Below are 22,619 nucleotides of genomic sequence, written 5' to 3' on the forward strand. Positions count from 1 at the left end.
GCAAGTGTGTGATTTCCAAAGGCCGAAATGATGAAACCGTCATATATAGTTCAATCCCAACCATTTAATTAATAAAATTTGTTAGATCTGTGATTCATGCAAAACGTTAGTTACATTTCATTTTTAACTGCTTACGTACGGAAATTTGATGATTTTCAAATCGTAATTCGCATTTATTATCATGTTTTAGATGCATCTATGCCGTGTTAAATAATTGAACGGTTTAGATATAGCTTATTTCGTGCCACGTGGATACTGAATTAGTACATGTGCATGAGATAGTATCCTACGGCGGAACATAGTTCAAAACGCCAGGTATCCGTACGCTGGCAGGTGGCAATAAAACGCGAATCGCGGTTGCGGACTTCGCCAGTTCTAATATTTCCGTTTGTAGAAAGAAGAAAAATCAATCCCCCCCGAACCCGCTTCGGTAAAAAAAAAAAAAGCGGTTTTCCTTTCCCGCGCCACTGCAGAAGTTCGGCGGTTTTCATTCTACCTAAAACCAGATTCTCACTAATCTGGTTTCCCGGCGGGATCTCCGGCTTGCGGTTTCGAGGCGCTCCTTGGCATTTCCCGGTCACGTCTTGCTTCTTCGCCGGAAAATTCAGAGGTAAGCGCATCCTTTCGATTCTCGTTCTTTCTCCATCGAGAGAATCCGTTATTTTTATTTTAGAATCTTATTTTCGCGGAATTTAGTACGGAAAATGTGAAATTGGCATTAGTTTCTTTTTCTTTTTTACGGAATTTTTCGGTATGACGAACGAATAGAATCAGATCGTTGATTTTCCGTAATTTTTGCGTGATTTTTCGCAAATATCGAGTTTTCCGTCGTTTCGTTTTTAAAATAGAGAACGATTTTCGTGGTTCTGGTAGAATGTGGGCCGCGAATCACAGCAACCATGCAGTGTCTGATGGCACACATGTGGCTAATCGGGGCCGTTCATCAAGTAGTGTGCACTGTAAAGGCCACACGTGCCAGAAATCAGGGTGGTAGACTCATCAAGCGAGCCACCCGTGTACGTTGAATTTGGACCACTGGACTTTTTTCATCAACGGTCCATTTCTCTCTTACAAGCATAACCGCCTGATCAGCCGGCCAATATTACTAATTTTCTGTCTACGGTGTGCGCACAGTAACACTACCTGATGAACGGTCCGGATCTCTGACACGTACTATTTGTCTGTGCATCGCAATTGCAGATTTATGAAGTGTCCTGTCAGTTACGGTCCAAAATTTCGGCATTAAAATTTATTAATTACTGACACACGTAGGATAGTTATCTTCTTTTAACCACGGTGGTTAGTAGTCCTTTCTTCGGGTGATGGGCCCACCTACTTGGGTTTCAGAATGAATCTGAACCGTTCATCCTGTGGGCCTGTATGGTTGGCCTTATGCTACTTCAATAGTGACTCATACTTGGATGTGATCCCTCTTTGTACCGACGTTTCAGCACCAGTCCGTGCTGTGGGCCCACCATGATGTATGTGTTTTATCCGTCCATCCATTTTACGACCGTGAACCCAAAAAGAAGGCAGATCTAAATCTCAGGTGGACCACAACACAAGAACAAAAAAATACTGCATATCTAAATCTTAGGTGGACCACAACACAAGAACAAAAAATAAGGCACATCTAAATCTCGGGTGGACCACAGCACAAGAAACAGTGGTGATTGAATGCCTGCTATTAACCGTAAGAAGTTTGTAAATGGTGGAGCCCGACCAGTACCCACCTGAACACTGGAAGAGTCACTACCGAATTCCGAGTCTTCTTAGTAAGTCGTTGGATGCTAGGTGAGGCCCACCGTGATGTTTGTGAGAAATCCATCGTGTCCATCGGTTGTTTGAGCTCATAATATGGCATGCGACAAAAAATGGAGCAGATCCAGAACTCAAGTGGGCCACACGAGATGGAAATCTCGGGAAAGAAATTCCTACCGTTGAAACCTTCCTGGCTCCACCTTTATGTTTATATGCCATCCAAACAAGGTCATTCCCACTGGATGCCCGTATATTACGGATAGGTTGCTTGTATTGGTGACTAGAAAAAATACTGCAGAGTCTGCGAGGATCTCGGCCGTTCAGGATCAGGGTCGGTGGATACATGAACGGCCCACGTCCCGGAAACATGCATATCTTACTCTACTCGCGCGAGTAGCTTGAAATTTGTGTGGAGAATAATAGATAAGCCGTCGACACGAATATTTATGTGTTAGTTTCCCACAATGTAAGAAATGGTGGGGACTCTTTAACCATACACATGGCAATGTTTTATGGCAATCCAGGCCGTCCAAATCGCTGATCGAACTGGGTGGAGCATAGCTTCCACTGAAAAGATAATATTAACCATCTGATTTCTTACTTTGTATGTGGACCGGTCACTATATTATTATAACCATGCATTTTATAGCCAGTAAATGGACGATTACGATTGGCTTTTCAGCGAAATTTTAGATTTATGTACCATCCACAATGGGAGTCGCAATTTCGATGGTCTGGATAGTTGTGGATCCGTGCCATGTGCGAGGACGGTAAGTCACCACCGTTTTAGTAGTCACAGCCAAGCCGTTTTGCATTTGTTCCATTTAAACCACCCACTATTAATGTACGTTGCGGGTTACACCTCTCAACGTTTGGTCAGGACGGCACGTTCGCGAATTGCCTCTGCAGAGATGGCTTTGAGAAATCCAGTCTGCACAACAGTTTCTCAAGATCACAATAGTAAAGGAGTCGAAAAATCACGAAGATCCAAAACTCAAATGGACCACGCCAAACGAAGCAGCGGCGGTTGAAAATGCACCATTGGAAACTTTGTGGCTGCCAAGAAATTTTAGACCAGCATGTTATCTGTGCCTACAGTTTATCACAGTGATAATAATCTTATGAACGGATTGGATGGCATATAAAATTCATGGTCAGCTTCACAAAGGTTTCAACGGTGGATGTTCCTATTCTCACTGTTTCCTATCATGTGGCCCACTTGAGTCTTGGATCTTCCTGATTTTGAATTCGTCACCTATTTTGAACTTGAGAAACTGATGGACTGAGTAGATTTCTCAATTGCATCTCTGTGGGCTCCACATGGCTTCCGAACACAGCAACATCATGTAAGCTGGAAATTCGCGACATTCGACCAGTTCTTAAAAGGGTGCGGTTTTCCTAGTGGGTCGCACCTGATAAACGGATTTGATGAAGGATATTTGCCATGGTGACCACACACACGAAGCCATGGTTCGTGTCCCATCTCTATTTTCACTGTGGTGTGGTCTACCTGATTTTTAGATCTGGCTGATTTTCGGCCTCAGGGCGTAGCATTAAGGAGTGCATTGGATGGATGGAGTGGATTTCAAATATACTACATTGTGGCCCCAAAGAACTCAGATGTTTTAAAGGTTGATTAAAACAGGTAGGTCTGTCAATGCACCTAGCGTTTGAATAGGACCAGTCAGTCGAGCCAGGCCAAACAGTTCAAAATCCAGTTGATAGCCAGCCCCAGTAGCGGACGTTGACAGTCCTAGTAGTAGAGGATTCCGTCCGCACCTTGCTGCTAACCACGTCAGCGTATTCCAAGTGGATAGCAATTAACGGCCAGCCTTCTGTCCCACATCACCTGACTAACCTTGAGTCACTGCTCGTGAAGGTATTTGCGTCGGATATGCCTAGTTTCTTCTAGATGCCTGGCTAGTATGACTTTTCATATGCCTCTTATGAATGCCTAGGATCTTACCCAAGTGTGCCACCTTGATATGTTGGAGCGGCTGTAAAATGCAGTTGCCGTCTGCAGAGTTCAGCCCAGCTTTACAATTGTAGGAGCCAACCTGACAGGATTTGATTGGGCCATGTTACTATAACATATGGCCCAATAAAACATTTTAAAAGTTGTGAGGTCAAGTACTGAGCTTATCAGTGACAACCCATCATCCAATTAAATCCTGTCTTGTTAGTTATCATGCATTTATTATTATTGACGGAGATTGCATAGTGATCCTCCCTCTAGACATCATTATCATATTTAAATGAGGCATGTGTAGAAGAAATCTATATATATTATTAAAAGCATGTTTGAAAGTTGTTTAGACTTTATTTGAGAGTAATGTTGAGTAAATACGCTGTACTGAGTAAACTATGTGGAGTTAGGGTGTACATCAAGTCGAACTGGCCTCAGCTCGACTTGGCTCGGCCACTATCTGACTTCAGCTCGAACTCAGCTCGGCTCAGTCCTTGAGCATGACTGGCCAGCTCGGGCTAGCTCAGGCCGAGATCGAGCCAAGATCGAGCCAAGTTCGTCATTGAGGTATTTTCACAAACACCTGGACTGCACCTTGAAAATCTCACTGTATTTGAGATAGCAGCAATGGTTTTACAAGTATTTTATCAAACACCTTCTAAGCAACATAAAAATCAAGAAAAAAAGAGTGTTGGTTTCATATATATACCTTCCTTGCCACCAGCCACACTTTTTTGAGTCATTTCATCAAACACTTAGTGAGCAACATCAATATCAAAGTAACCGAGTCACCGAACTAGTTCGATCCAAGTTCAATTCGAGCTGGGTTTGATCTGAGTCGAGTGGAGCTGGGGCCAGCTCGAACTCGGCTCGAACTCATTTTCGAGCACAAAAAATCAGCTCGAACTCAAACTTTGAACCAAGTCGAATCGAGCTTTTTCAAGTCCAGTAGAGCAAGCTAACTGAGTTAGCTCTGTTCGTGTACATCCCTATGTGGAGTACAATGTGATTTATGTATTTTATCTGCTCTGTTCATCCATCTTAACAAATTAATTTAAGACTTAGTCTAAAATGAAGCATATCCAAAGCTCAAGTGGACCACACCACAGAACTTTTGGATCAAGTTGGTATTTGTGTTTTCCCTTTATCCATGTCCTCGTGATCTTACTAAATTCATAAGTTGGATGAGAAATAAACTTTACTTTGGGTGGAAATCATTATTCCCACCTTTTCCTATAGTATGGTCCACTTGAGCTTTGGATATACTTTGATTTTGAGATTAACTCCTAAAATGAGCCATAAAACGTAGGGACAACGTGGATAAATTACATACATTCACAGTAGGCCCAAAAGAGTTTACTCAATACTATAAAAGGTGTACTACTGAATAACTCGGTACTCAGTACTATAAAAGGGGTACTTCTGAGTAGCTCGGCACGGATTATTATTCGGTACTCAGTACTATAAAAGGGGTACTTCTGAGTAGCTCGGCACGCAATCCGATTTCTGTCGGAGAGTGCACGGGGATTAGTTGCAACCCATATTTTAGAGCACTGCAAAAAGGAATCCGGATCTTGCAATCTGATTGGCCCACATCATACACATTGCATTTATTACAGCAATGCTGATAATGTCAGTGATCAGGTGGACCAATTATGACGCAGGAAAACGGGAATTTTCTGTTTGTTTCAAGTAGAGGAATCGGAATTCCGTAAACAAACAATGAATCAGATACAAATCTGAGGTAGGCCACAACATTGGGGTCACAAAAGTTTGTATGAAGCTGCTATTTATGTTTTTATTTATTTAGGCAGCTGTTAAACAGAATTTTTTGATGGTCGGTGTCCAATGACCACCGCTATTGTTTAAAGATTTGCATCTGCTTTAAGTTTTCCAACCATGCCTTCAAAAAATTGGTAGGACTGTGTGAATATAGAGTGCATACATCAAGGTGGTCCTTGAGATTAAGGTCACACTCACCTGGCTCAATCTGAGTCGCAACTAATCTGTATCTTATTTAAGATGGCTGCAACTCTGAAATAAAGTCTGAACAACTTTTAAACATGCTTTCTCTATATAGATTTCATCTACACATGCATCCCTTGAATCTTACAAGGATGTGTGGAGGGAGGATCACTAGGCAATTTCCATCAATGATAGATGCATGATAATTAATATGACAGGATTTAATTGGATAATGGGTTGTCAGTGATAAGCTTAAAATGTTTTAATGCGGCCATCGGGGATAGTAACATGGCCCAATCAAATCCTATCAGGTTGGGTTACCATAGAGGTCCATGGTGGCAGGATCACCACGCAATCCACCTCCATTATTGGAGGTAAAGACTCTGATGTTCACTGATATATCATATACCTGCACTACAAAATTGTACAGGTAGCATATATAACATACATCAACTACTCCATTTAGATGGGCCCACTAAAATAATATTAGCTATCTTTGGTGTAATGACTTATTTATAGCAGGTCCCACTATTTCTACGGTTTGATCTGAGTTTTTATACATATATATAGTACGTGCACAAGTTTAAGTTTGTGCATATGAATCATCATGCTCCGCGAGAGTATAAAAAAAATTGTCGTCGTTGACGCATTTGTCGCCACTCAAATAATTACGTGATTCCTTATCTTCCTTCCGTCGTCGCTTTCTCTCATCCTACTTTCGGTTGATTTTTATATCTGTCCTCCGTCAATTACGGACGCGGGGTCATCAGACTCACCACGACGTGACTATGTGGTGTTAGGACTACGTGGAGCCTACTGTGTTTTACCCATGCCTTTCTTCCGTTCTGGCCGTTGATTTTAGAGATCATCCTAAAATTGAAATGGATCTAAAGTTCAAGCAGATCACACCACAAGAAACAGCGGCAATTGAATGCCTACGGTTGAAAACTTTTTGGGGTCATGTTAGTTTTGAATCAAGCTGATATTTGTGTTTTCATATCACTTTGAGCATTACTAAGGTTTCAATGGTGAAAAGTTGTTACCCCTATGTTGCCTGTGGTGTGGCCCACTTGAGCTTCCCATCAGATTAGTTGTTCAGCTTAGCCGTGTGGAGCCCACTTCATGAATGTGTTTCGTATCTTTGCCGCCCATATGTTTTTTCAGCTCATTTAAGTACGTTATCCTAAACTTAAGCATATCTAAATCTCAGGTGGACCACACCACTGAAATAAGTGATGAATGACAATTAAAAGCTTTTGTAGGCTACAAATAGCCACCATGTGAAAAGATTAGGTAGGCGTGTATAGGTGTGGGACCCACAATGAAAATTAGAGATTGCCCACGTTAACAATTTTATCCGTTTTATTGTGGGGCCGACGCTTTTCATTGACATTAGACTGGTGCATCCAGCACCCTGATGGACGCAATTCACATCCAGCCCCATTTGTGTACATGTAGCAGGGGAGACTGATAGATCATGACCGTCCATTACCGGCCCAGCTGGCGTTGATTCTCAACCTTCGCCCATCCGTACTAATGAGATGAATGATCTAGATCCATTGTCTCCACAGCAAGACGTAGATGTCTCTATCATATCATAATATTCCCAGCCTATTAAAAATCCTTTCCTTCTTCATTCTAGCGGCCTGAATGAACCTTCCTTTGCCTTAGCCATGGAAGCAAAAGAGAAGTCGTAGTACACTACTTCCCAAGCTTTTATAAAACAATATAGCTTTTTCGAACTTTCTTATAGGTTGAATTTCAATTGACTGGTTCTATCAACGTTATAAAATTGAAGACTTATTTGACGCGCTGGCATATTATATGACCATCGATGCCGAAAACGGATTGGCTACTCCCACTGCCACCAGCCACTCTGTGGGCCCCACCATGATGTATATGTTTCATCCATTCCGTTCATCCATTTTTAAAGATCATTTTAAAGCTATATCTCGATATAAATCTCAGGTGGACCACACCACAGGAAAACAATAGTGATTGGATATCTACCATTAAAATCCTCCTAAGGCCTACTGTACTGTTTATTTGACATCCAATCTGTTGATTAGGTCATACAGACCCAGATGAAGGGAAAAAACAAAGATCAGCTTGATCGAAAACTTTTATGGCCCCCCAAAAAGTTTTTAATGGTCTGCGTTCATTCAACACTGTTTCTTGTAATGTGGTCCACTTGAGATTGGTATATATCTCATTTTTGGTCTCATACCATAAAATGATCTATAAAAATAGATGGACGTCATGGATGAAACACATACATCATGGTGGGGCCCACAGAGCACCGACCACCAGCCATTGGCTGGTGGCAGGGGGAGTAGCCAATCCGTTCCCATCAATGCCGGAGTAGATTAGATCCGGCCCTGGCCTCACCAAACACTATGCGGTCCTTACTGTGGGGCGCACTTGAAGTACGTTAGTATGTTTATACCGTCCATCATTTTTGCTCCCTCATTTTAGGGCATGAGCCCAAAAACGAATCAGATACAAATCTCATGTGGAAGGTTTCAACCGTGGATGTTGTTATTCCTAATACTTCTTGTGGTGTGGTCCGTGTGAGCTTTAGATATCCTTCAATTTTGGGCTGGTGGCCTCAAATAGGCTAGAAAAATGGAAGGACGGTGTAGATAAAATACATACATAACGGTGGGGCCCCACAAAGTCCTGCCACCACGGATGTGGGTTGTGGGGCTGACCATTTTGTGTAGATACCATCTGATCCATTCATCAGACATGCCCCAATAAGACGAAGGGATAACAAAAATTAGGCGATGCCAAAACCCAGGTGGGCCACACTACATAAATTTTGGAGGCCTCAGGTACGGTCTTACATTCTTCCATGCATTGTGGCCTGCCTTAAGCTTTGGACCGGCCTGACGTTTGGCTTCTACGGTGAGCATGATGGACCGGGTGGATCAGATGCGTAGTTGATATCGGCCCCACAGCAGCCCAGAGCGCACCATTTTATGATTGGCCCACCTGATGATTTGATCCAACCATGGTGCGTGGCCACGTGTACGGTGTGGGTCCCACCAACCATATAGTCATTACATAATGAGAGGGGAAATAACGGTCAACGCCAAAAGCAAAACCGGGCTTTTGCTTCTGATCCACCCTATCTGTTTGATACGTGCTCTGCCTTCTCTACTTTTTGGTATCAAGGTATCAGTAAAATTACAAAAATGGGTTACCTATCATTCAGTCGTGCATGACAGGTACACCTGTTTTCGTACTCTTTTTACGGATGCACTCTGGTATGGGGGTTAATTATCTTCGCCTGCAGAAGATGACGAGCCATAGTCATGCGTGTACCCGCTGTATAAGTGCCACAGGCATACCTAATCCAAACGGTCTAAATAGTGGGGCCCACTGTAAACGGGGATTTAATTGGATGATCAAAACATCTGGTTAAGGGGTATTTAATATTGAATCCTTACTGTTGATTTTTCATATGCAAGTGATTTTTGGGCTTTGTCGACTTTCGTCTTAGGTCTGGTGGGCCCAGATGATTGGAGGCTAGCTCAGCATCATAATTAATCTCTTGTACTTGACCTTGACCTGGTTGGATTTTCTTGGATAAGATTATGCAAAACGTGTTTAAAAGCAACACGGATTGTTGCCGTGGACGTGTGGATAGAACTGGGCACGGGACAACTCAACTCGACTCACCTGACTTGAATCGTCGGACTCGTTCGGACTGACTCGGCCTAAACTGAATGGGTGAGTCCGTCCGAACTGAATAGGCTTCACCCAATCCGAATTCAAACTGAGTTGAGTTTAAGTTACCGTGTAACTTGATTCAAAACTCGATCCGGTCATACTTGATTTAATTCGAAACCCGACTCAACATGGATTTGAGTATATATATAATTTTTAAAAATTTTAATTTCTAAGTATTTCTAACTCTACCGTCACACTCGACCCCGATGCAATCCCAAACTCTCTCTCATCCTCCTCTTCCAAGCTCGACAGCTACCCATCACCATCGCCACTCTTCTCCTCCTCTCTCTCTCTCTCCTCTCCTCTTCATTCCCTCATTCCCTCCTCTTCCAAGCCTGGCAGCCACCCACCACCATCACCACCCTCCTCTCTCCTCTCCACTCCTTCCCTCCCCCATCTCTCAATTCAACTCTGTGCTAACTCGACACGACTTGGTACTTTTGATTGGGTCAGACTTGGTCCCTATTAGTCTAGGTTAGACTTGGACTCAGATCGGATCAGGTATGCTGGACTCGGTACCCAGTTAGGTTGAGTTTAGGTCAGGCCTATGTCAAAATTGAACCAAGTCAAGTAAACCTAACTTGGTTCGACTCAACTCAATGCCCGACTCTATGTGTGAGTGAGGGCTAGATGTATGGGTTTTATCTACACCGTCGATCCATTTTGCCATATTTGAAGTGATTAGCCTTAAAATGAGACAGATCCTTAGGCAGAAGTGGACCACATCATAAGAAGCAATAGTACTAATGATGCTCACCATTAAAATCTTCGTAGGGTTTATTGTGATATTTATTTGCTATTAAAGGAAAAAGATAAATATCATCTTGATCCAAAGCTTCTGTGACCCTTAAAAAGTTATCAACGGTGACACAAGGAAAAATGAACGAACTGTGTGACTTAAATCCGTACATCACGATGGCCAGTCAAAACCCCAGCCTATCCAAGCGCTCGGGTTCGTACCCAAACCTCATAGGGAATAGCATAGGCTCCGTCTCTGCTAAAAACATATATCGAATTAAATTCCGCCACATCATGTCTCTATTCGTGCTTATCCACTCATCGGTTAATTCGCATATGAAATGCTTCCACGTGGCGTGAAATAAGAGAGGGTTCGATTGTACCATATATGAAGCTGTCACGGATAAGATGTACACGGCCGACCGAGGCTCTTATCCTGGACGGGCCCAATCAAATCAATCCATTTTCAAATGAGAGTGGTTGGACGGTGCGTCCTTGATTGGGCCCAGCTCTGCCAATAACACATGCCCAATCGGAAGCGGATTGCGTACTGAGTAACTCAGTACGGTTAGCGTACTGAGTAAACTCCGTGGGCCCCAGTGTCATTCATGCATTATATCCACTCCGTCCATCTCTTTTAACACATAATTTTAGATCTTTATCCCAAAAATGGAGTACATCCAAACCTCAAATGGACCACACCACCGGAAACAGTGTGAATTGAACATCTGCCGTTGAAATATTCTTGGGGACAACAGAAGTTTTAGATCAAGATGATATTTATGTTTTCCCTTCATCCATGTCTTTCTGATATTATGAACAGGTTGGATGACAAATAAACATCATCGGGGGCCTTAGAAAGTTTTCAACGGTTGAAATCAATACTTCCACTTTTTCCAGTGGTATGGTCCACTTGTGGTTTGTATATGCATCAATTTTGGTTTGAACCCATAAAATGATCTGAAAAAACGAATGGACGGCATGGATAAACCACATGCATTCGTAGTGGACCCAACTGATTTTACTCAGTACGATAAGAGCGTACTGAGTAACTCAGTACGCAATCCGATTTCTGCCCAATCAGCAAACGGATTGGCTACTCCCCTGACACCAGCCCCGGGGCTGTGGTTGGTGCTCTGTGGGCCCCACTATGATGTACCATGATGTATGTGTTTCATCCATTCCGTTCATCCATTTTTAAAGATCATTTTAGGCGTGATCCCAAAAATGAAAGGTATATAAATCTCAGGTGGACCACACCACATGAAAACAATAGTGATTGGATATCCACCATTAAAATCCTCGTAAGGTCCATTGTACTGTTTATTTGACATCCAATCTGTTAATTAGGTCATACAGGCCCAGATGAAGGGAAAAAACAAAAATCAGCTTGATCCAAAACTTTTATGGCCCCCAAAATGTTTTTAATGGTCAACACTCATTCAACACTGTTTCCTGTAATGTGGTCCAATTGAGATTGGGATATACCTCATTTTTGGTCTCTTACTGTAAAATGATCCGTAAAAATATATGGACGGCATAGATGAACCACATACATCATGGTGGGCCCCACAGAGCACCGACCACCAGCCATTGGCTGGTGTCAGGGGGGAGTAGCCAATCCGTTTCCGCCCAATCATATCCCACCCACCATGTGACCTGGGGTATCACCAGCAGGTAATTTATACACGTGTGCAACGTGTAAAACATTCTTGCGCATGTGAACGAGTCGTCGTACTCGAAAGTATCCGAGTATTTTTGCGTTTGAAGATATTCCAACATCCAAACCGTCCAAAACGGACGCGGATTTCTGGTCAAAGGGAATTCCTGCCCTGGAAATCAAGTTGGAGCCCACCGTGATGTTTGTGAGAGATCCACTCCGTCCATCCCTTTTGTGAGCTAATTTTAGGACTTTAGACCAAAAGTGAGCAGGATCCTAGACTCAAGTGGGCCACACTAAATTCCTACGGCTGAAACCTCCCTGGGTCGACAGTGATGTTTACATGCCATCCATACCGTTCATAACATCATTCCTACTGGTATGAACTGAAAAAACAAATATTAGCCTGATTCAAAACTTCACAAGCCGTGTACGTTCAATCCTCACATTTTTAGCCCGCTTTAGTATTGGATCCGGCTCATTTTTGGACGTCCTAAAATGAGCTAACAAAACGGATATACTGTTTGGATTTCTCACAAACATTACGGTGGTTCCCACCTAGTTTCCCAGTGCAGAAACTTCCTGCGGCTTTGGCAGGAAATCCGTATCTGTCTAAAACATCTATTCTGTTATAACAGAGAACGGATCTGCTAGTCGGTGCTCTGTAGGCCACACTATGATGTACATGCTTCATCCATTTTTAAAGATCATTTGAGTATAGATCCCAAAAATGATAGGAATATAAATCTCAAATGCACCACACGACAGGAAAACAATATTGATTTGATATCCACCATTAAAATTCTCCTAAGGTCAACTGTACTGTTTATTTGACATCCAGTCTGTTGATTAGGTCATGAAGGGAAAAAACAAAGATCAACTTCATCCAAAACTTTTATGGCCGCCAAAAAGTTTTTAATGGTTGAAATTCATTCAACACTGTTTCCTATAACGTGGTCCACTTGAGATTGGTGCATAACTCATTTTTTGTCTCGTACTATAAAATGATCTATAAAATAGATGGACGGAATGGATGAAACACATACATCATGGTGGCGCCCACAGAGCACCGAACACCATCCATTAGCTGGTGACAGGGGGAGTAGCCAATCCGTTTCCGTTATAACCATATATAATATAATATATATTGCGTTATCGTATCGTATTGCGATCGAAATAATTGAATAATTCACCTTGTCGGCTTTTCGTGTAGGAAACCTCCATCCATCCACCATAAAAACAAGAAAGAAAGAAGAAGCCCGATGCATTAACTGGTCTTTCATGATCTCAGCCACGCAATCTCATCGTAACCGATTCAACGGCCCTATACTCTCAGTTTTTATTCATTGAAGGCTACATATTTGGATTGGGTCCATTTGATTTTATATAGCTTATAGAGAAGGAGAAGAAAAGGAGAGGGGGATCTTCTTCTTTCATGGTGAGTGAGGAGGGAAAGAAGGAGGGAATGCGACTGGGAAAGTACGAGTTAGGACGGACGCTCGGCGAGGGCAATTTCGGAAAGGTGAAATTCGCTAGGGATATCGAGTCAGGGCAGGGCTTTGCTGTGAAGATCTTGGAGAAGAAGAGGATTCTCGAACTCAAGATCGACGATCAGGTCAGGCTCAAAAACAGGGAATCGCTTCTGGGGTTTCTTGTAATTTTGGCAACTTTGATGACTCTTTTTCTACTAATCTTTTCTGAGAATATGACAATTGAAATTCTGTTTTCTTTATTTAATGGGTTTTGTTGAAATTAATGGAATTTTGAGAAATCTGAGAAGCAGCTGTTGGTGGCTATTTCAGATAAAGAGAGAGATCGGGACATTGAAGCTGTTGAAGCATCCGAACGTTGTCAGATTATATGAGGTATTGTATTGATTCTTTTCTTGTGTAATTCGAGTTTCCTTGTTTTCTCTGGCCATCTCATCAGATGGGCCATGATCATCCACGCTGGCCCACTTACAAGTGAACCTTCCCGATTTTGAACTTTTTGATGGGACCCACAAATGAATGGCTGGGATGTGGCAAACTAACGTCATGTTCGCACGCGTGATAGTCGAAGTCAATGACAAAAGACTCCTATTTCTTTTCCGTGAATTTTGGTAGGATTTTCAATGAATCGTGTGATACGGTATGCGCCACCGTATTGGAGTATGATACGGTCGCAGGTTTCCAGTCCTAGATTGCATCTTAAATGATGATCTGAACCGTTCGTATTCTGGAATCTATGCTAGATGAGCCAAAGCATTTGTTGAACTTATGTCTAAGGCTATAGCTTCTATACAGTACTAACGACAACATGAACGGTTAAGATCATTCTAAGGATTCAACCGTAGTAGAAACCTGCCAACGTGAACAAATCCAAGATTCAAATATCAGGATGATCAACGAAGCACGATCGTATAATTATAGCTTCTATGTGGATGTAATGAGAAAATGAACGGTTCAGATCATTCTAAGGCTTCATCCGTACACCATACTTTGGTGCGCACCGTACTACGTCCGAAGCCTTGAAATCCATCCGCTGGTTTCCTGCCAAACAAATCGCAACGGTGCTTGTTCGTTGGTTCACAGGGTTTTTTCTTTCGCTATTATCGGTCAGGTCGGGGTAACACCGATATCGGTCAGGCCGTGACATTGGGGCCCACTTTGATGTTGTATATCCATGCCGTCAATCCGTTTTGACAGCTCATTTTAGAGCATGGTTCCAAAATTGAAGTAGATCCAAATCTCAGGTGGACCGCACCACAGGAAACAGTGGTGATTGGATGCTTGTGGGCCACAAAAGTTTTGGATCAAGTTGATATTTGCAGTTTCCCTTCATCCAGTTCTGTGTGACCTTATCAAAAGGTTTGATTGCAAATAAACATTATGGTGGGCCCTACGAAGTTTTTAACGGTGGGCTTTCAATCACCAATATTTCCTGTGGTGTGGTCCAGCTAAGATTTTAATCTTCTATTTTTTCGGGCTAATTACTAAAATAAGCTAGAAAAACGGATGGACGGTGTGGATATATAACACATACATCAGTGTGGGCCCATTGTCAGGGCCGGTCCTAACTTGGGGTTAACCCACCTGCCGCTATCGATTTGAACGGGTATAGATAGATACCATCCTTTTAATATTTAGAGAAGTTTATATCCAATTCCCAAGTGGGAAATGATATTTACACCCCCTACTTTCATTCTATACTCATACATGCCAAACCCAGCTTTAGGCTGTAGCAGAGGATGAAACCCCGGCCAAGTGGACGAATGTCGCTAATATGAAACTGACGGTGAAGATTATCTGGTGAAAAATCAGGCCAGTCCGATCATCACGTGGGCCACCCATGTATGATTGAATGCAGTTTTCTCAACCACTTTTTGTTTTTTTGTGTGCAAGGGCTGGTTGCCTCATGAGTGGAATATGGTCTGTTTTTTTTTTTTTTTTTTCCCGAGTCCACCTTTTTCTATCCCATTCGTGTGCCATGTTGGCACACGTATTTCTTTTGCTTGTGTCACTGCACAAGGATCAGCAGCATGTTGATGTGCCATTGGACTGATGATCCCAGCCGTCTAATTTATGGTGCTAACCTAGATGGGCCAGAACTACTGTGAGAAAAGTGAATGGACCATTTTGGAAAGAGATTCTTCAGTGGTTCAAATTCAACGGCCCAAGCAATGGTCGGGAATTGGATTACATGCTGTTTAAAACAGAGCCCAAACAGAGGATGGGCGGATTCGATTATCTGACCATCTCTAGATGTTGGGCCCACGAGGCAATCCATGCTGGTGACCTTCAGGCAATATGAACTATGATTGCTCTTTGATTGACGTGAATGTCTGCCACATGTACACGCGTACGCTTGTCCCCCGTTACATGACATGGCACTACCGTTTCGGACCAATCATTTTTGTCAGGGCCTACGACCATGTGAAGGTGCTTTCATATTGGACCCTTGTGGCCCAGGCTGTCAAACTTAGGATGAGGATTGGATACTCACCCTCGGACCGAGCTCCATTATTGGATACTGACCCTGGGCCTCCCTCCGCCCTAGCGTTGTAGGATTTGATTGGAGATAGGGCCCACACAAAACAAAGCATGTTCGAAAGTTGTTCATTCGAATACTTAATGAGTTCTATCTTTAACAGCAGCATGTCATTCAAATTTTGTATTGTGAACCTCATGATCCATTGTAAAAAGTGAAAAGACATTGCAATCTGATGCAGTAAGAAGTGAAAAGATAGAGAGAGCTCGGTCAAGCGGAAATATCTTTTCACTTCTTACTGCATCAGATTGCAATGTCTTTTCACTTTTTACAATGGATCATGAGGTTCACAATACAAAATTTTTACTGGCCGTACAATCAGAATCACATCCAATAAGTGGGAAATGATTTGGATAGACTCTCTCTACTGAACCTTGTAGACATCTAATGTGTGCTACTCGGGATGGCCTGGATTTCATAAACCAAACCAATTTAGATGATACACATCCAGCAAGGAGCCTTCAATTGGATGGTAAAAAACAAAAATTGCTAGCCAAATTGATATTCAGCAGAAAACTATGATTGCTGGGAATGACTAATACAGTTTTCCAAGTGTTTGAGTAGAGAATGCTTTCCTGAATCATTTCTCAAAATAAAGTCAGCCTGTTCTGTTTTAACTGTCTCTCCACAGTTGAGCAATTCGATGCAACAATCATCCACAATTTTTGCACCATGGTCCATCAGCACTGGGGCTCAATGTTGAAACCAGATCACTGAAACATTGTTTGGGATTATTATTATTATTTACTTGGGTCCTCTCTTATTACTGAGCCATCTTATATTGTCTGATTGTTGGTTTTGCTAATGCTGAGTTTGTTGCAGGTGATAGCAAGCAAAACCAAGATTTATATGATCCTCGAATATGTTACTGGTGGTGAATTATTCGACAGAATTGTAAGGAGCTTTTGATTCTTCTTCAAACTTTTGAATATTGTGAAGCTAAAATTCTGTTTTTGACATTAAATGGATCTCATTATTTAATTCCGTAACTTGTTTATTCTAAATATAGGCACAAAGGCGATGGCTGCCTGAGGACGAAGGTCGAAAGGTCTTCCAGCAGTTGATTGACGCTGTGAGCTATTGCCACAATAAAGGTGTCTTTCACAGGGATTTGAAGGTACACACACATGAGGGAGAGGGAGGGGCGGATGTAGAATACCAATTCCCTTAACTGTACTGTTTTCTTATTGTCACTGAAATCTGTATGATTTTATTTTTTTTCCTGCAGCCAGAGAATGTTCTGGTCGATGCAAAAGGAAACATAAAGATATCTGATTTTGGCCTGAGTGCTTTACCTCAACATTTTAGGGTACGCTACATCTCTAAAACATTCCATCCATAGAATGGTTGATAATTCATGCTTTATACAGCCAAGTTCTTCAGTTACATGCTCTTTGTTAATGATATCCAAAATTTCAGGTTGATGGGTTACTGCATACAACCTGTGGGAGTCCTAATTATGTTGCCCCTGAGGTGGGTGTTAAGAACTTCAATTTCTGTAGTCGTACTTTACATGTTTAGGCACTAAAAAAGTGTTTGGATATGAAACTGAATAATGAATATTTAGTTCTGTAAAGAGGAAATCGCCATGCCCCCTTTATTGAACTAGTTAGTGCAATTCGATTCAGTAGCTCATCCAAATGCATACCTTAAGAGTGGAATTATAATTCCTTTCAAGTCCAAAGTAACAAAATTGCAATTTGAAGTTTAATGCTTCAATATGATTTCTCTTTAGTGCAATTCAATTCAGTAGCGCATCCAAATGCAGCATTAGGGATTTGGGTTTTCATTGCAACGAGTTTCTGATCTGCATTCTCTTGACCATGTCTGTAGGTAATTGCCAACAGAGGGTACGACGGTGCCACAGCGGATCTCTGGTCATGCGGTGTTATATTGTACGTTGCTCTTACGGGTTCCCTCCCATTCGATGACAACAACATGGTTGTCCTTTACCAGAAGGTATTATTGTTCTTTGTGAGAAGGTCTAGCAGAACCTCTAAAGAAAACCAGTCTAACTAAAAACTAACACCATAGTCTAACTTAAATCTCTGATAATTTCACTTTCACTGAAACTCCAAAACCAGTCGCTAGTTTCCTAGTCAGACCCTACTTAGCAAACTTCCTAACTAGTTTCACTGGCCCACCCCACCTGGTGCTTGCTGAGGACTCTGCAACAAGCGAAGGCTTTATGATATGTTCTACACTAGCTCTGACATTCGTAGCCATTATCTCCTAATCAAAGGAATTCCATAATCATTGCAATTTGAACCAGATGAGTTTGGAGGATCGACTACTTTGCAGTAGAAAAAATCAACATAGGAGGGTCTTCACTCAAAAAAAAACAAAAAAAAAAAAAAAAGATTCTTCAGTTCCAGTGTCTATGACCCATTTAGTTTTTTTCTAATGAAATCCCAAATCATGGAAAATGAACTTGCGTGTTTTTCTTTTTCTTTTTTGTAGCATTTGAGTGTCTGATTACCTGCTTGTGTTTTCTATTTCTTTCTTTTTTTTGCTTTTAATTATAATTCTCTTTGACTGTTTTAGATCAACAAGGGACGTCCCCGTATTCCCACTTCACCCCCAATCTCTGCTGATGCTCGAAACATGATTTGGAGGATTCTCGATCCCAATCCAAAAACAAGGATTACTATAGCTGAAATTAAAGAGAATGAGTGGTTCAAGCAAGGCTACATTCCTGCAAATCCTGATGATGACGAAGAAGACACCCGCATTGATGATGAGGCATTCTCGATTCAAGAGGTAGGAAATTGATTAACCTTGTTGTTGGTGCTAATCTCTTTCAACTATGGGTTACAGCACTTGTATCTGGAAACTTACCTGTTTCTCTGATGTAGCCAACTGAGACAGATAAAGAACCGAATTCACCCACCCTCATCAATGCCTTTCAGCTCATTGGGATGTCTTCATCCCTCGACCTTTCTGGATTCTTCGAGAAAGAGGTGACCTTTAATCTGCCTACATCTTTATTTCTTGTTAGTACCAAACAGTAAATCAAAATCATCCCAATCTCTGAGATGAAGATCAGATTTACATTGAATTCAATGTGGAGCATTTCGCACTAGCGCAATCTCTCATTTAGTAATAATAAATGCTGGCTTACTACTAACTTTGAGAAATTTCAGGATGTCTCTGAGAGGAAGATCAGATTCACATCAAATTATTCCCCGAAAGATTTGCTCGAGAAGATCGAAGACATTGTCACCAGAATGGGATTCCGAGTCCTAAAACGAAATGGCAAGGTCAGCATTGCAAATTCTCAATTCGTTTACAACTTCATACTCCCTAGTGCTTAAGAAATTGAAATTACTAGGCCAGTGTGCAACACCCACACCAATATGGTTCAAGACATTTTCCACACTGACTTGAAAAAAAAATAAAATCTTATAAGATCAGATGACCCTGAAAATCTCCAAATTTATGTGATTTCATGCTGGATCAATCTGAAAGATAAAAACATGTGGAGATGAATAGTCTGTTTATTTTTTCATAGGCTTTTCTGGTTTCTTTCCCCAGCTCAAGGTGACGCAGGAGCGTAAGGATGTAAAGAGCCCTGGTAGCCTTTCAGTTGCCGCAGAGGTAAATATCTTTTAAACGTCAAATCGGCACTCAATCTCTATTTACTATGAAAGTGTTCGTACTGATTAGGAAGCATCTCACCACTAATCTACCTTAATTCTGTCAGGTGTTTGAGCTAAGCCCATCTTTGTATGTTGTTGAATTAAGAAAATCATATGGAGATTCTTCATTGTATAGACAGGTAAATCTCAATCTTTTCAGTGATTGTATAAAATTAAAACAACCCAACCGTCAATGGTTACAAGCAAATATCAGCCATTGATGATGTTACTAGATCAGCATTGGCAATTTTGTTCTTTAATACATTTGAGATTTGATGTTTTGAACTTGATTAGCATTCGAAAATCCCTAATAATCTAATGTGAGTTTATTGGGGAATGCAGTTGTGTACAAAGTTATCGAATGATCTGGGAGTGTGCCAAAGCCAACAGCTTTTAACAACGGAAGCGTGATGGCTGGGACCAAGCATACAAGATATCGCCCGGTGGAGAAATATCCATCTGCAAGGTGTAATCTTTGTATTTTTTATTTTATTACATTTTTTTAAAGGACAAGGCCAGGTTGTGGTAGATATATAGCAATCCAACGCAACGTTTAGAGAATGTATTATAGGACATGGATGCATTATTCTATTATGGAGGAATACAATTTCAATAGTTGTGCATTTGGCTCTGTGAATGGTGTCCTCCTTATCTTTGTGTATTATGATCTTTACAATGGGACCACCTTATGCATGGCTTAGATGTTTGACCCACCTATTTAGGGATGATATGTAGATGAGGCATTGCTCATGTGGGGGGAATATCAGTTTGTGTGCCACCCCATCCATCAGGTGTGTTGGTCTTGATCAAAAAAATCCATCCGGCGCAATACTCTGTTGGGCCACACCACAGGGAACAGTGTAAAATCATGTCTAAAACCTCTGAATTCACATGGTGTGGGCCACCTGAGTTTTTTTAGTAGCATGATTTTTGGGTGTCCCTTCATCCCAATGGGGTAGGTCAGATGAATGGATTGGATGGAATATCAGCACCAGGGTTAGGCTTTATCCTGGTGAGGCTCTTCAAATGAATGGATTGGATGTTACATAAACACCACAATGGTCCCCATGTGCAACTAACTGTAGGAGTCATCATCCCAATGTGGCTACGATCTCGAATTAGGTGGAGGGTTGAAGCCCTGACCGTGGAGCCACCTCAATGTAAGGGCCCACTATGTTTATTTGCCATCCAACCCGTTGATAAAGTCACACAGACCTGGATGAACGGAAAACACAAATAGCATCCGATCCAAAACTTTTGTGGCCTGGGGGAGTTTTTAACTTGAGAATTCAATCTTTATTGTGTGGTCCACCTGAGATTTGGATCTGTCGACCATGTCCTAAAATGAGCATATAAAACAGATGGTTGGCATAGATATATAACATATACCCATGATATGGATATCCCTAAGAAAGTAATAAAGATGTGATTGCAAAAAGTAAGTCTTTTTTGGTTTGTACTAACTCAGCGCCGGGTGGTTTTAGCAACCTCTGCATGATTTAACCTAAAATACAAGTTTCTAACAGTTAAAAGACCACTCACTAGTGATTTTCAATAGCGTTTGGATATGCATCCAGGATCAACTGACCAGTGTAGCCTCCATGGCCCATCCCTTCCATGATCCGGCCCAGTAAATGAAAGGTTTAGATCTCATTCACACATGCTTGATCGACTATATCCAACGCTTAGCACTAGATCTTCCCACAACTCAAAACAGACTTTCGGAATTGCTATCTCCCTATCAACCGGCCCACCATATTTACAAAATCAAACTCCCCATCTCCCATCACCAAACCATTAGGTATGTTCCTAGAATAACCATAGTATACAATACATCCAAAGAAAGGGCCCACCCAAAACACCCAGTGCCCCTCCCACAACCGTCCATTGAGCAAGATGGCCGGGCCCAAACACCTTGCTGGGTTCAGCCCAACGCCGGCATAGGCCGGCTGCCCTGTAATGGTCACTGATACATACACCACTAGCCCCATGATACCAGCCACTATGGCGCACACCGTCGTAAGACCGAGTTGCGCACACCGTCGTTGATCGAATGCGACGGTCACACCGACGAAGAGCACTACAAATGTACACACAAACTCTAGCATCAGTGCAGTTGATGGGCCCAGACCAGGGGCTGCACCATTAGCGACGACGGTGCAACCGCCTAACGAGTACTTCGCCGCCTCTTCATGGCTCATTACACATTTGACTACTATGAACCCCATGATGGACCCAATGCACTGGGCCACGACGTAGGTGGCGGCTCGGGTGAGTGAGATGACGCCTTTTAGAGCGGCGATAAAGGTGAAGATCGGGCTCATGTGACCGCCGGAGAGCGGGACAGTCACCATGAGGAAGAGGAAGACAACGGCGAAGATGATGAACGGTATCAAGAGCTTCGGGTCGGCCACGTCGGAATCTAGGCAGGAGATGATGCAGCTGGTGAGGATGAACATGAGTGTTGCAGTTGCCACAAGCTCTGTTAGTGCTGCTCTCCACATCTTAATTACATGATTAGGAATTAATCAGTAGTTTTATATCAAAATTTTCAAAGATTTCTTTACGTAAACATAAATTGTCTAATTGATTGATCTGAACCATCCATTATCTCTACCGTGTGAAAATTGCACTGGTCAAAGGATCTGATGCATCTATAGGTTGGCCTTTTTTTTACAACCATCTATTTAACAATCCATGGATGAGATGGGTAGGATTGTCTGATAAAGTGATTCTTTGGACTCCATGAGAAATTCGTGATGAGCTTCAACAAATAGATGGCTCAGATCGTTTTCCATTGATCAGATGTCTAGAATCTTCTAATTCTGGAGCTAATGAACAACCCAATTGATCAGATTGATCAATTGGGCTGTCCTAAGTGTTCCGAAGCAACTAGGAGATACAACTAGTTGGATGATAACATGTCCACGTATCAACTCTTCACAGCATCCCAGCCGTTCAAAATATTGGCCCCAGTAAGGATAACATTTAGTAGAGAAACCAGGCAGATCCATTCATTACGTAGACCACACCATATAAACAGTTTACAAGCGTTGATCTGATACACATTGATCTGGTTGCATGTCAAACATACACAACATGGGCCATTTTAGGGGCCGTCATTTCA

At 42.0% G+C, this 22,619-nt stretch overlaps 2 protein-coding genes across 2 annotated transcripts; one reads left to right on the forward strand and one right to left on the reverse strand.

Moving 5' to 3' along the window:
* Positions 1-383: 383 nt before the first annotated feature.
* Positions 384-20,124, forward strand: LOC131224822 (CBL-interacting serine/threonine-protein kinase 1). The gene is made up of 14 exons (XM_058220227.1): positions 384-610; positions 13,039-13,440; positions 13,628-13,690; positions 16,677-16,748; positions 16,864-16,971; positions 17,083-17,163; positions 17,274-17,327; positions 17,688-17,813; positions 18,399-18,614; positions 18,710-18,814; positions 18,998-19,114; positions 19,389-19,451; positions 19,558-19,632; positions 19,835-20,124. Exons 2-14 carry the CDS (start codon positions 13,261-13,263, stop codon positions 19,901-19,903), a joined length of 1,329 nt encoding a protein of 442 aa, XP_058076210.1. The 5' UTR covers positions 384-610; positions 13,039-13,260; the 3' UTR covers positions 19,904-20,124.
* Positions 20,125-21,222: 1,098 nt separating this feature from the next.
* Positions 21,223-21,996, reverse strand: LOC131225952 (probable aquaporin PIP2-6). Its single transcript, XM_058221580.1, has one exon. It carries the CDS (start codon positions 21,994-21,996, stop codon positions 21,223-21,225), a length of 774 nt encoding a protein of 257 aa, XP_058077563.1.
* Between the last annotated feature and the right edge of the window lie 623 nt (positions 21,997-22,619).

The sequence above is a fragment of the Magnolia sinica genome, chromosome 14, assembly GCF_029962835.1.
Source record: "Magnolia sinica isolate HGM2019 chromosome 14, MsV1, whole genome shotgun sequence".
Taxonomy (NCBI): Eukaryota; Viridiplantae; Streptophyta; class Magnoliopsida; order Magnoliales; family Magnoliaceae; genus Magnolia; species Magnolia sinica.

Coding starts and splice junctions, on each gene's coding strand:
- LOC131224822 (XM_058220227.1), top strand. CDS start 13,261: ATGGTGAGTGAGGAGGGAAAGAAGGAGGGAATGCGACTGGGAAAGTAC. Junction 16,749..16,863: donor GTGAATTATTCGACAGAATT/GTAAGGAGCTTT, acceptor TTCTAAATATAG/GCACAAAGGCGATGGCTGCC. Junction 17,814..18,398: donor TGGTTGTCCTTTACCAGAAG/GTATTATTGTTC, acceptor TGACTGTTTTAG/ATCAACAAGGGACGTCCCCG.
- LOC131225952 (XM_058221580.1), bottom strand. CDS start 21,996: ATGTGGAGAGCAGCACTAACAGAGCTTGTGGCAACTGCAACACTCATG.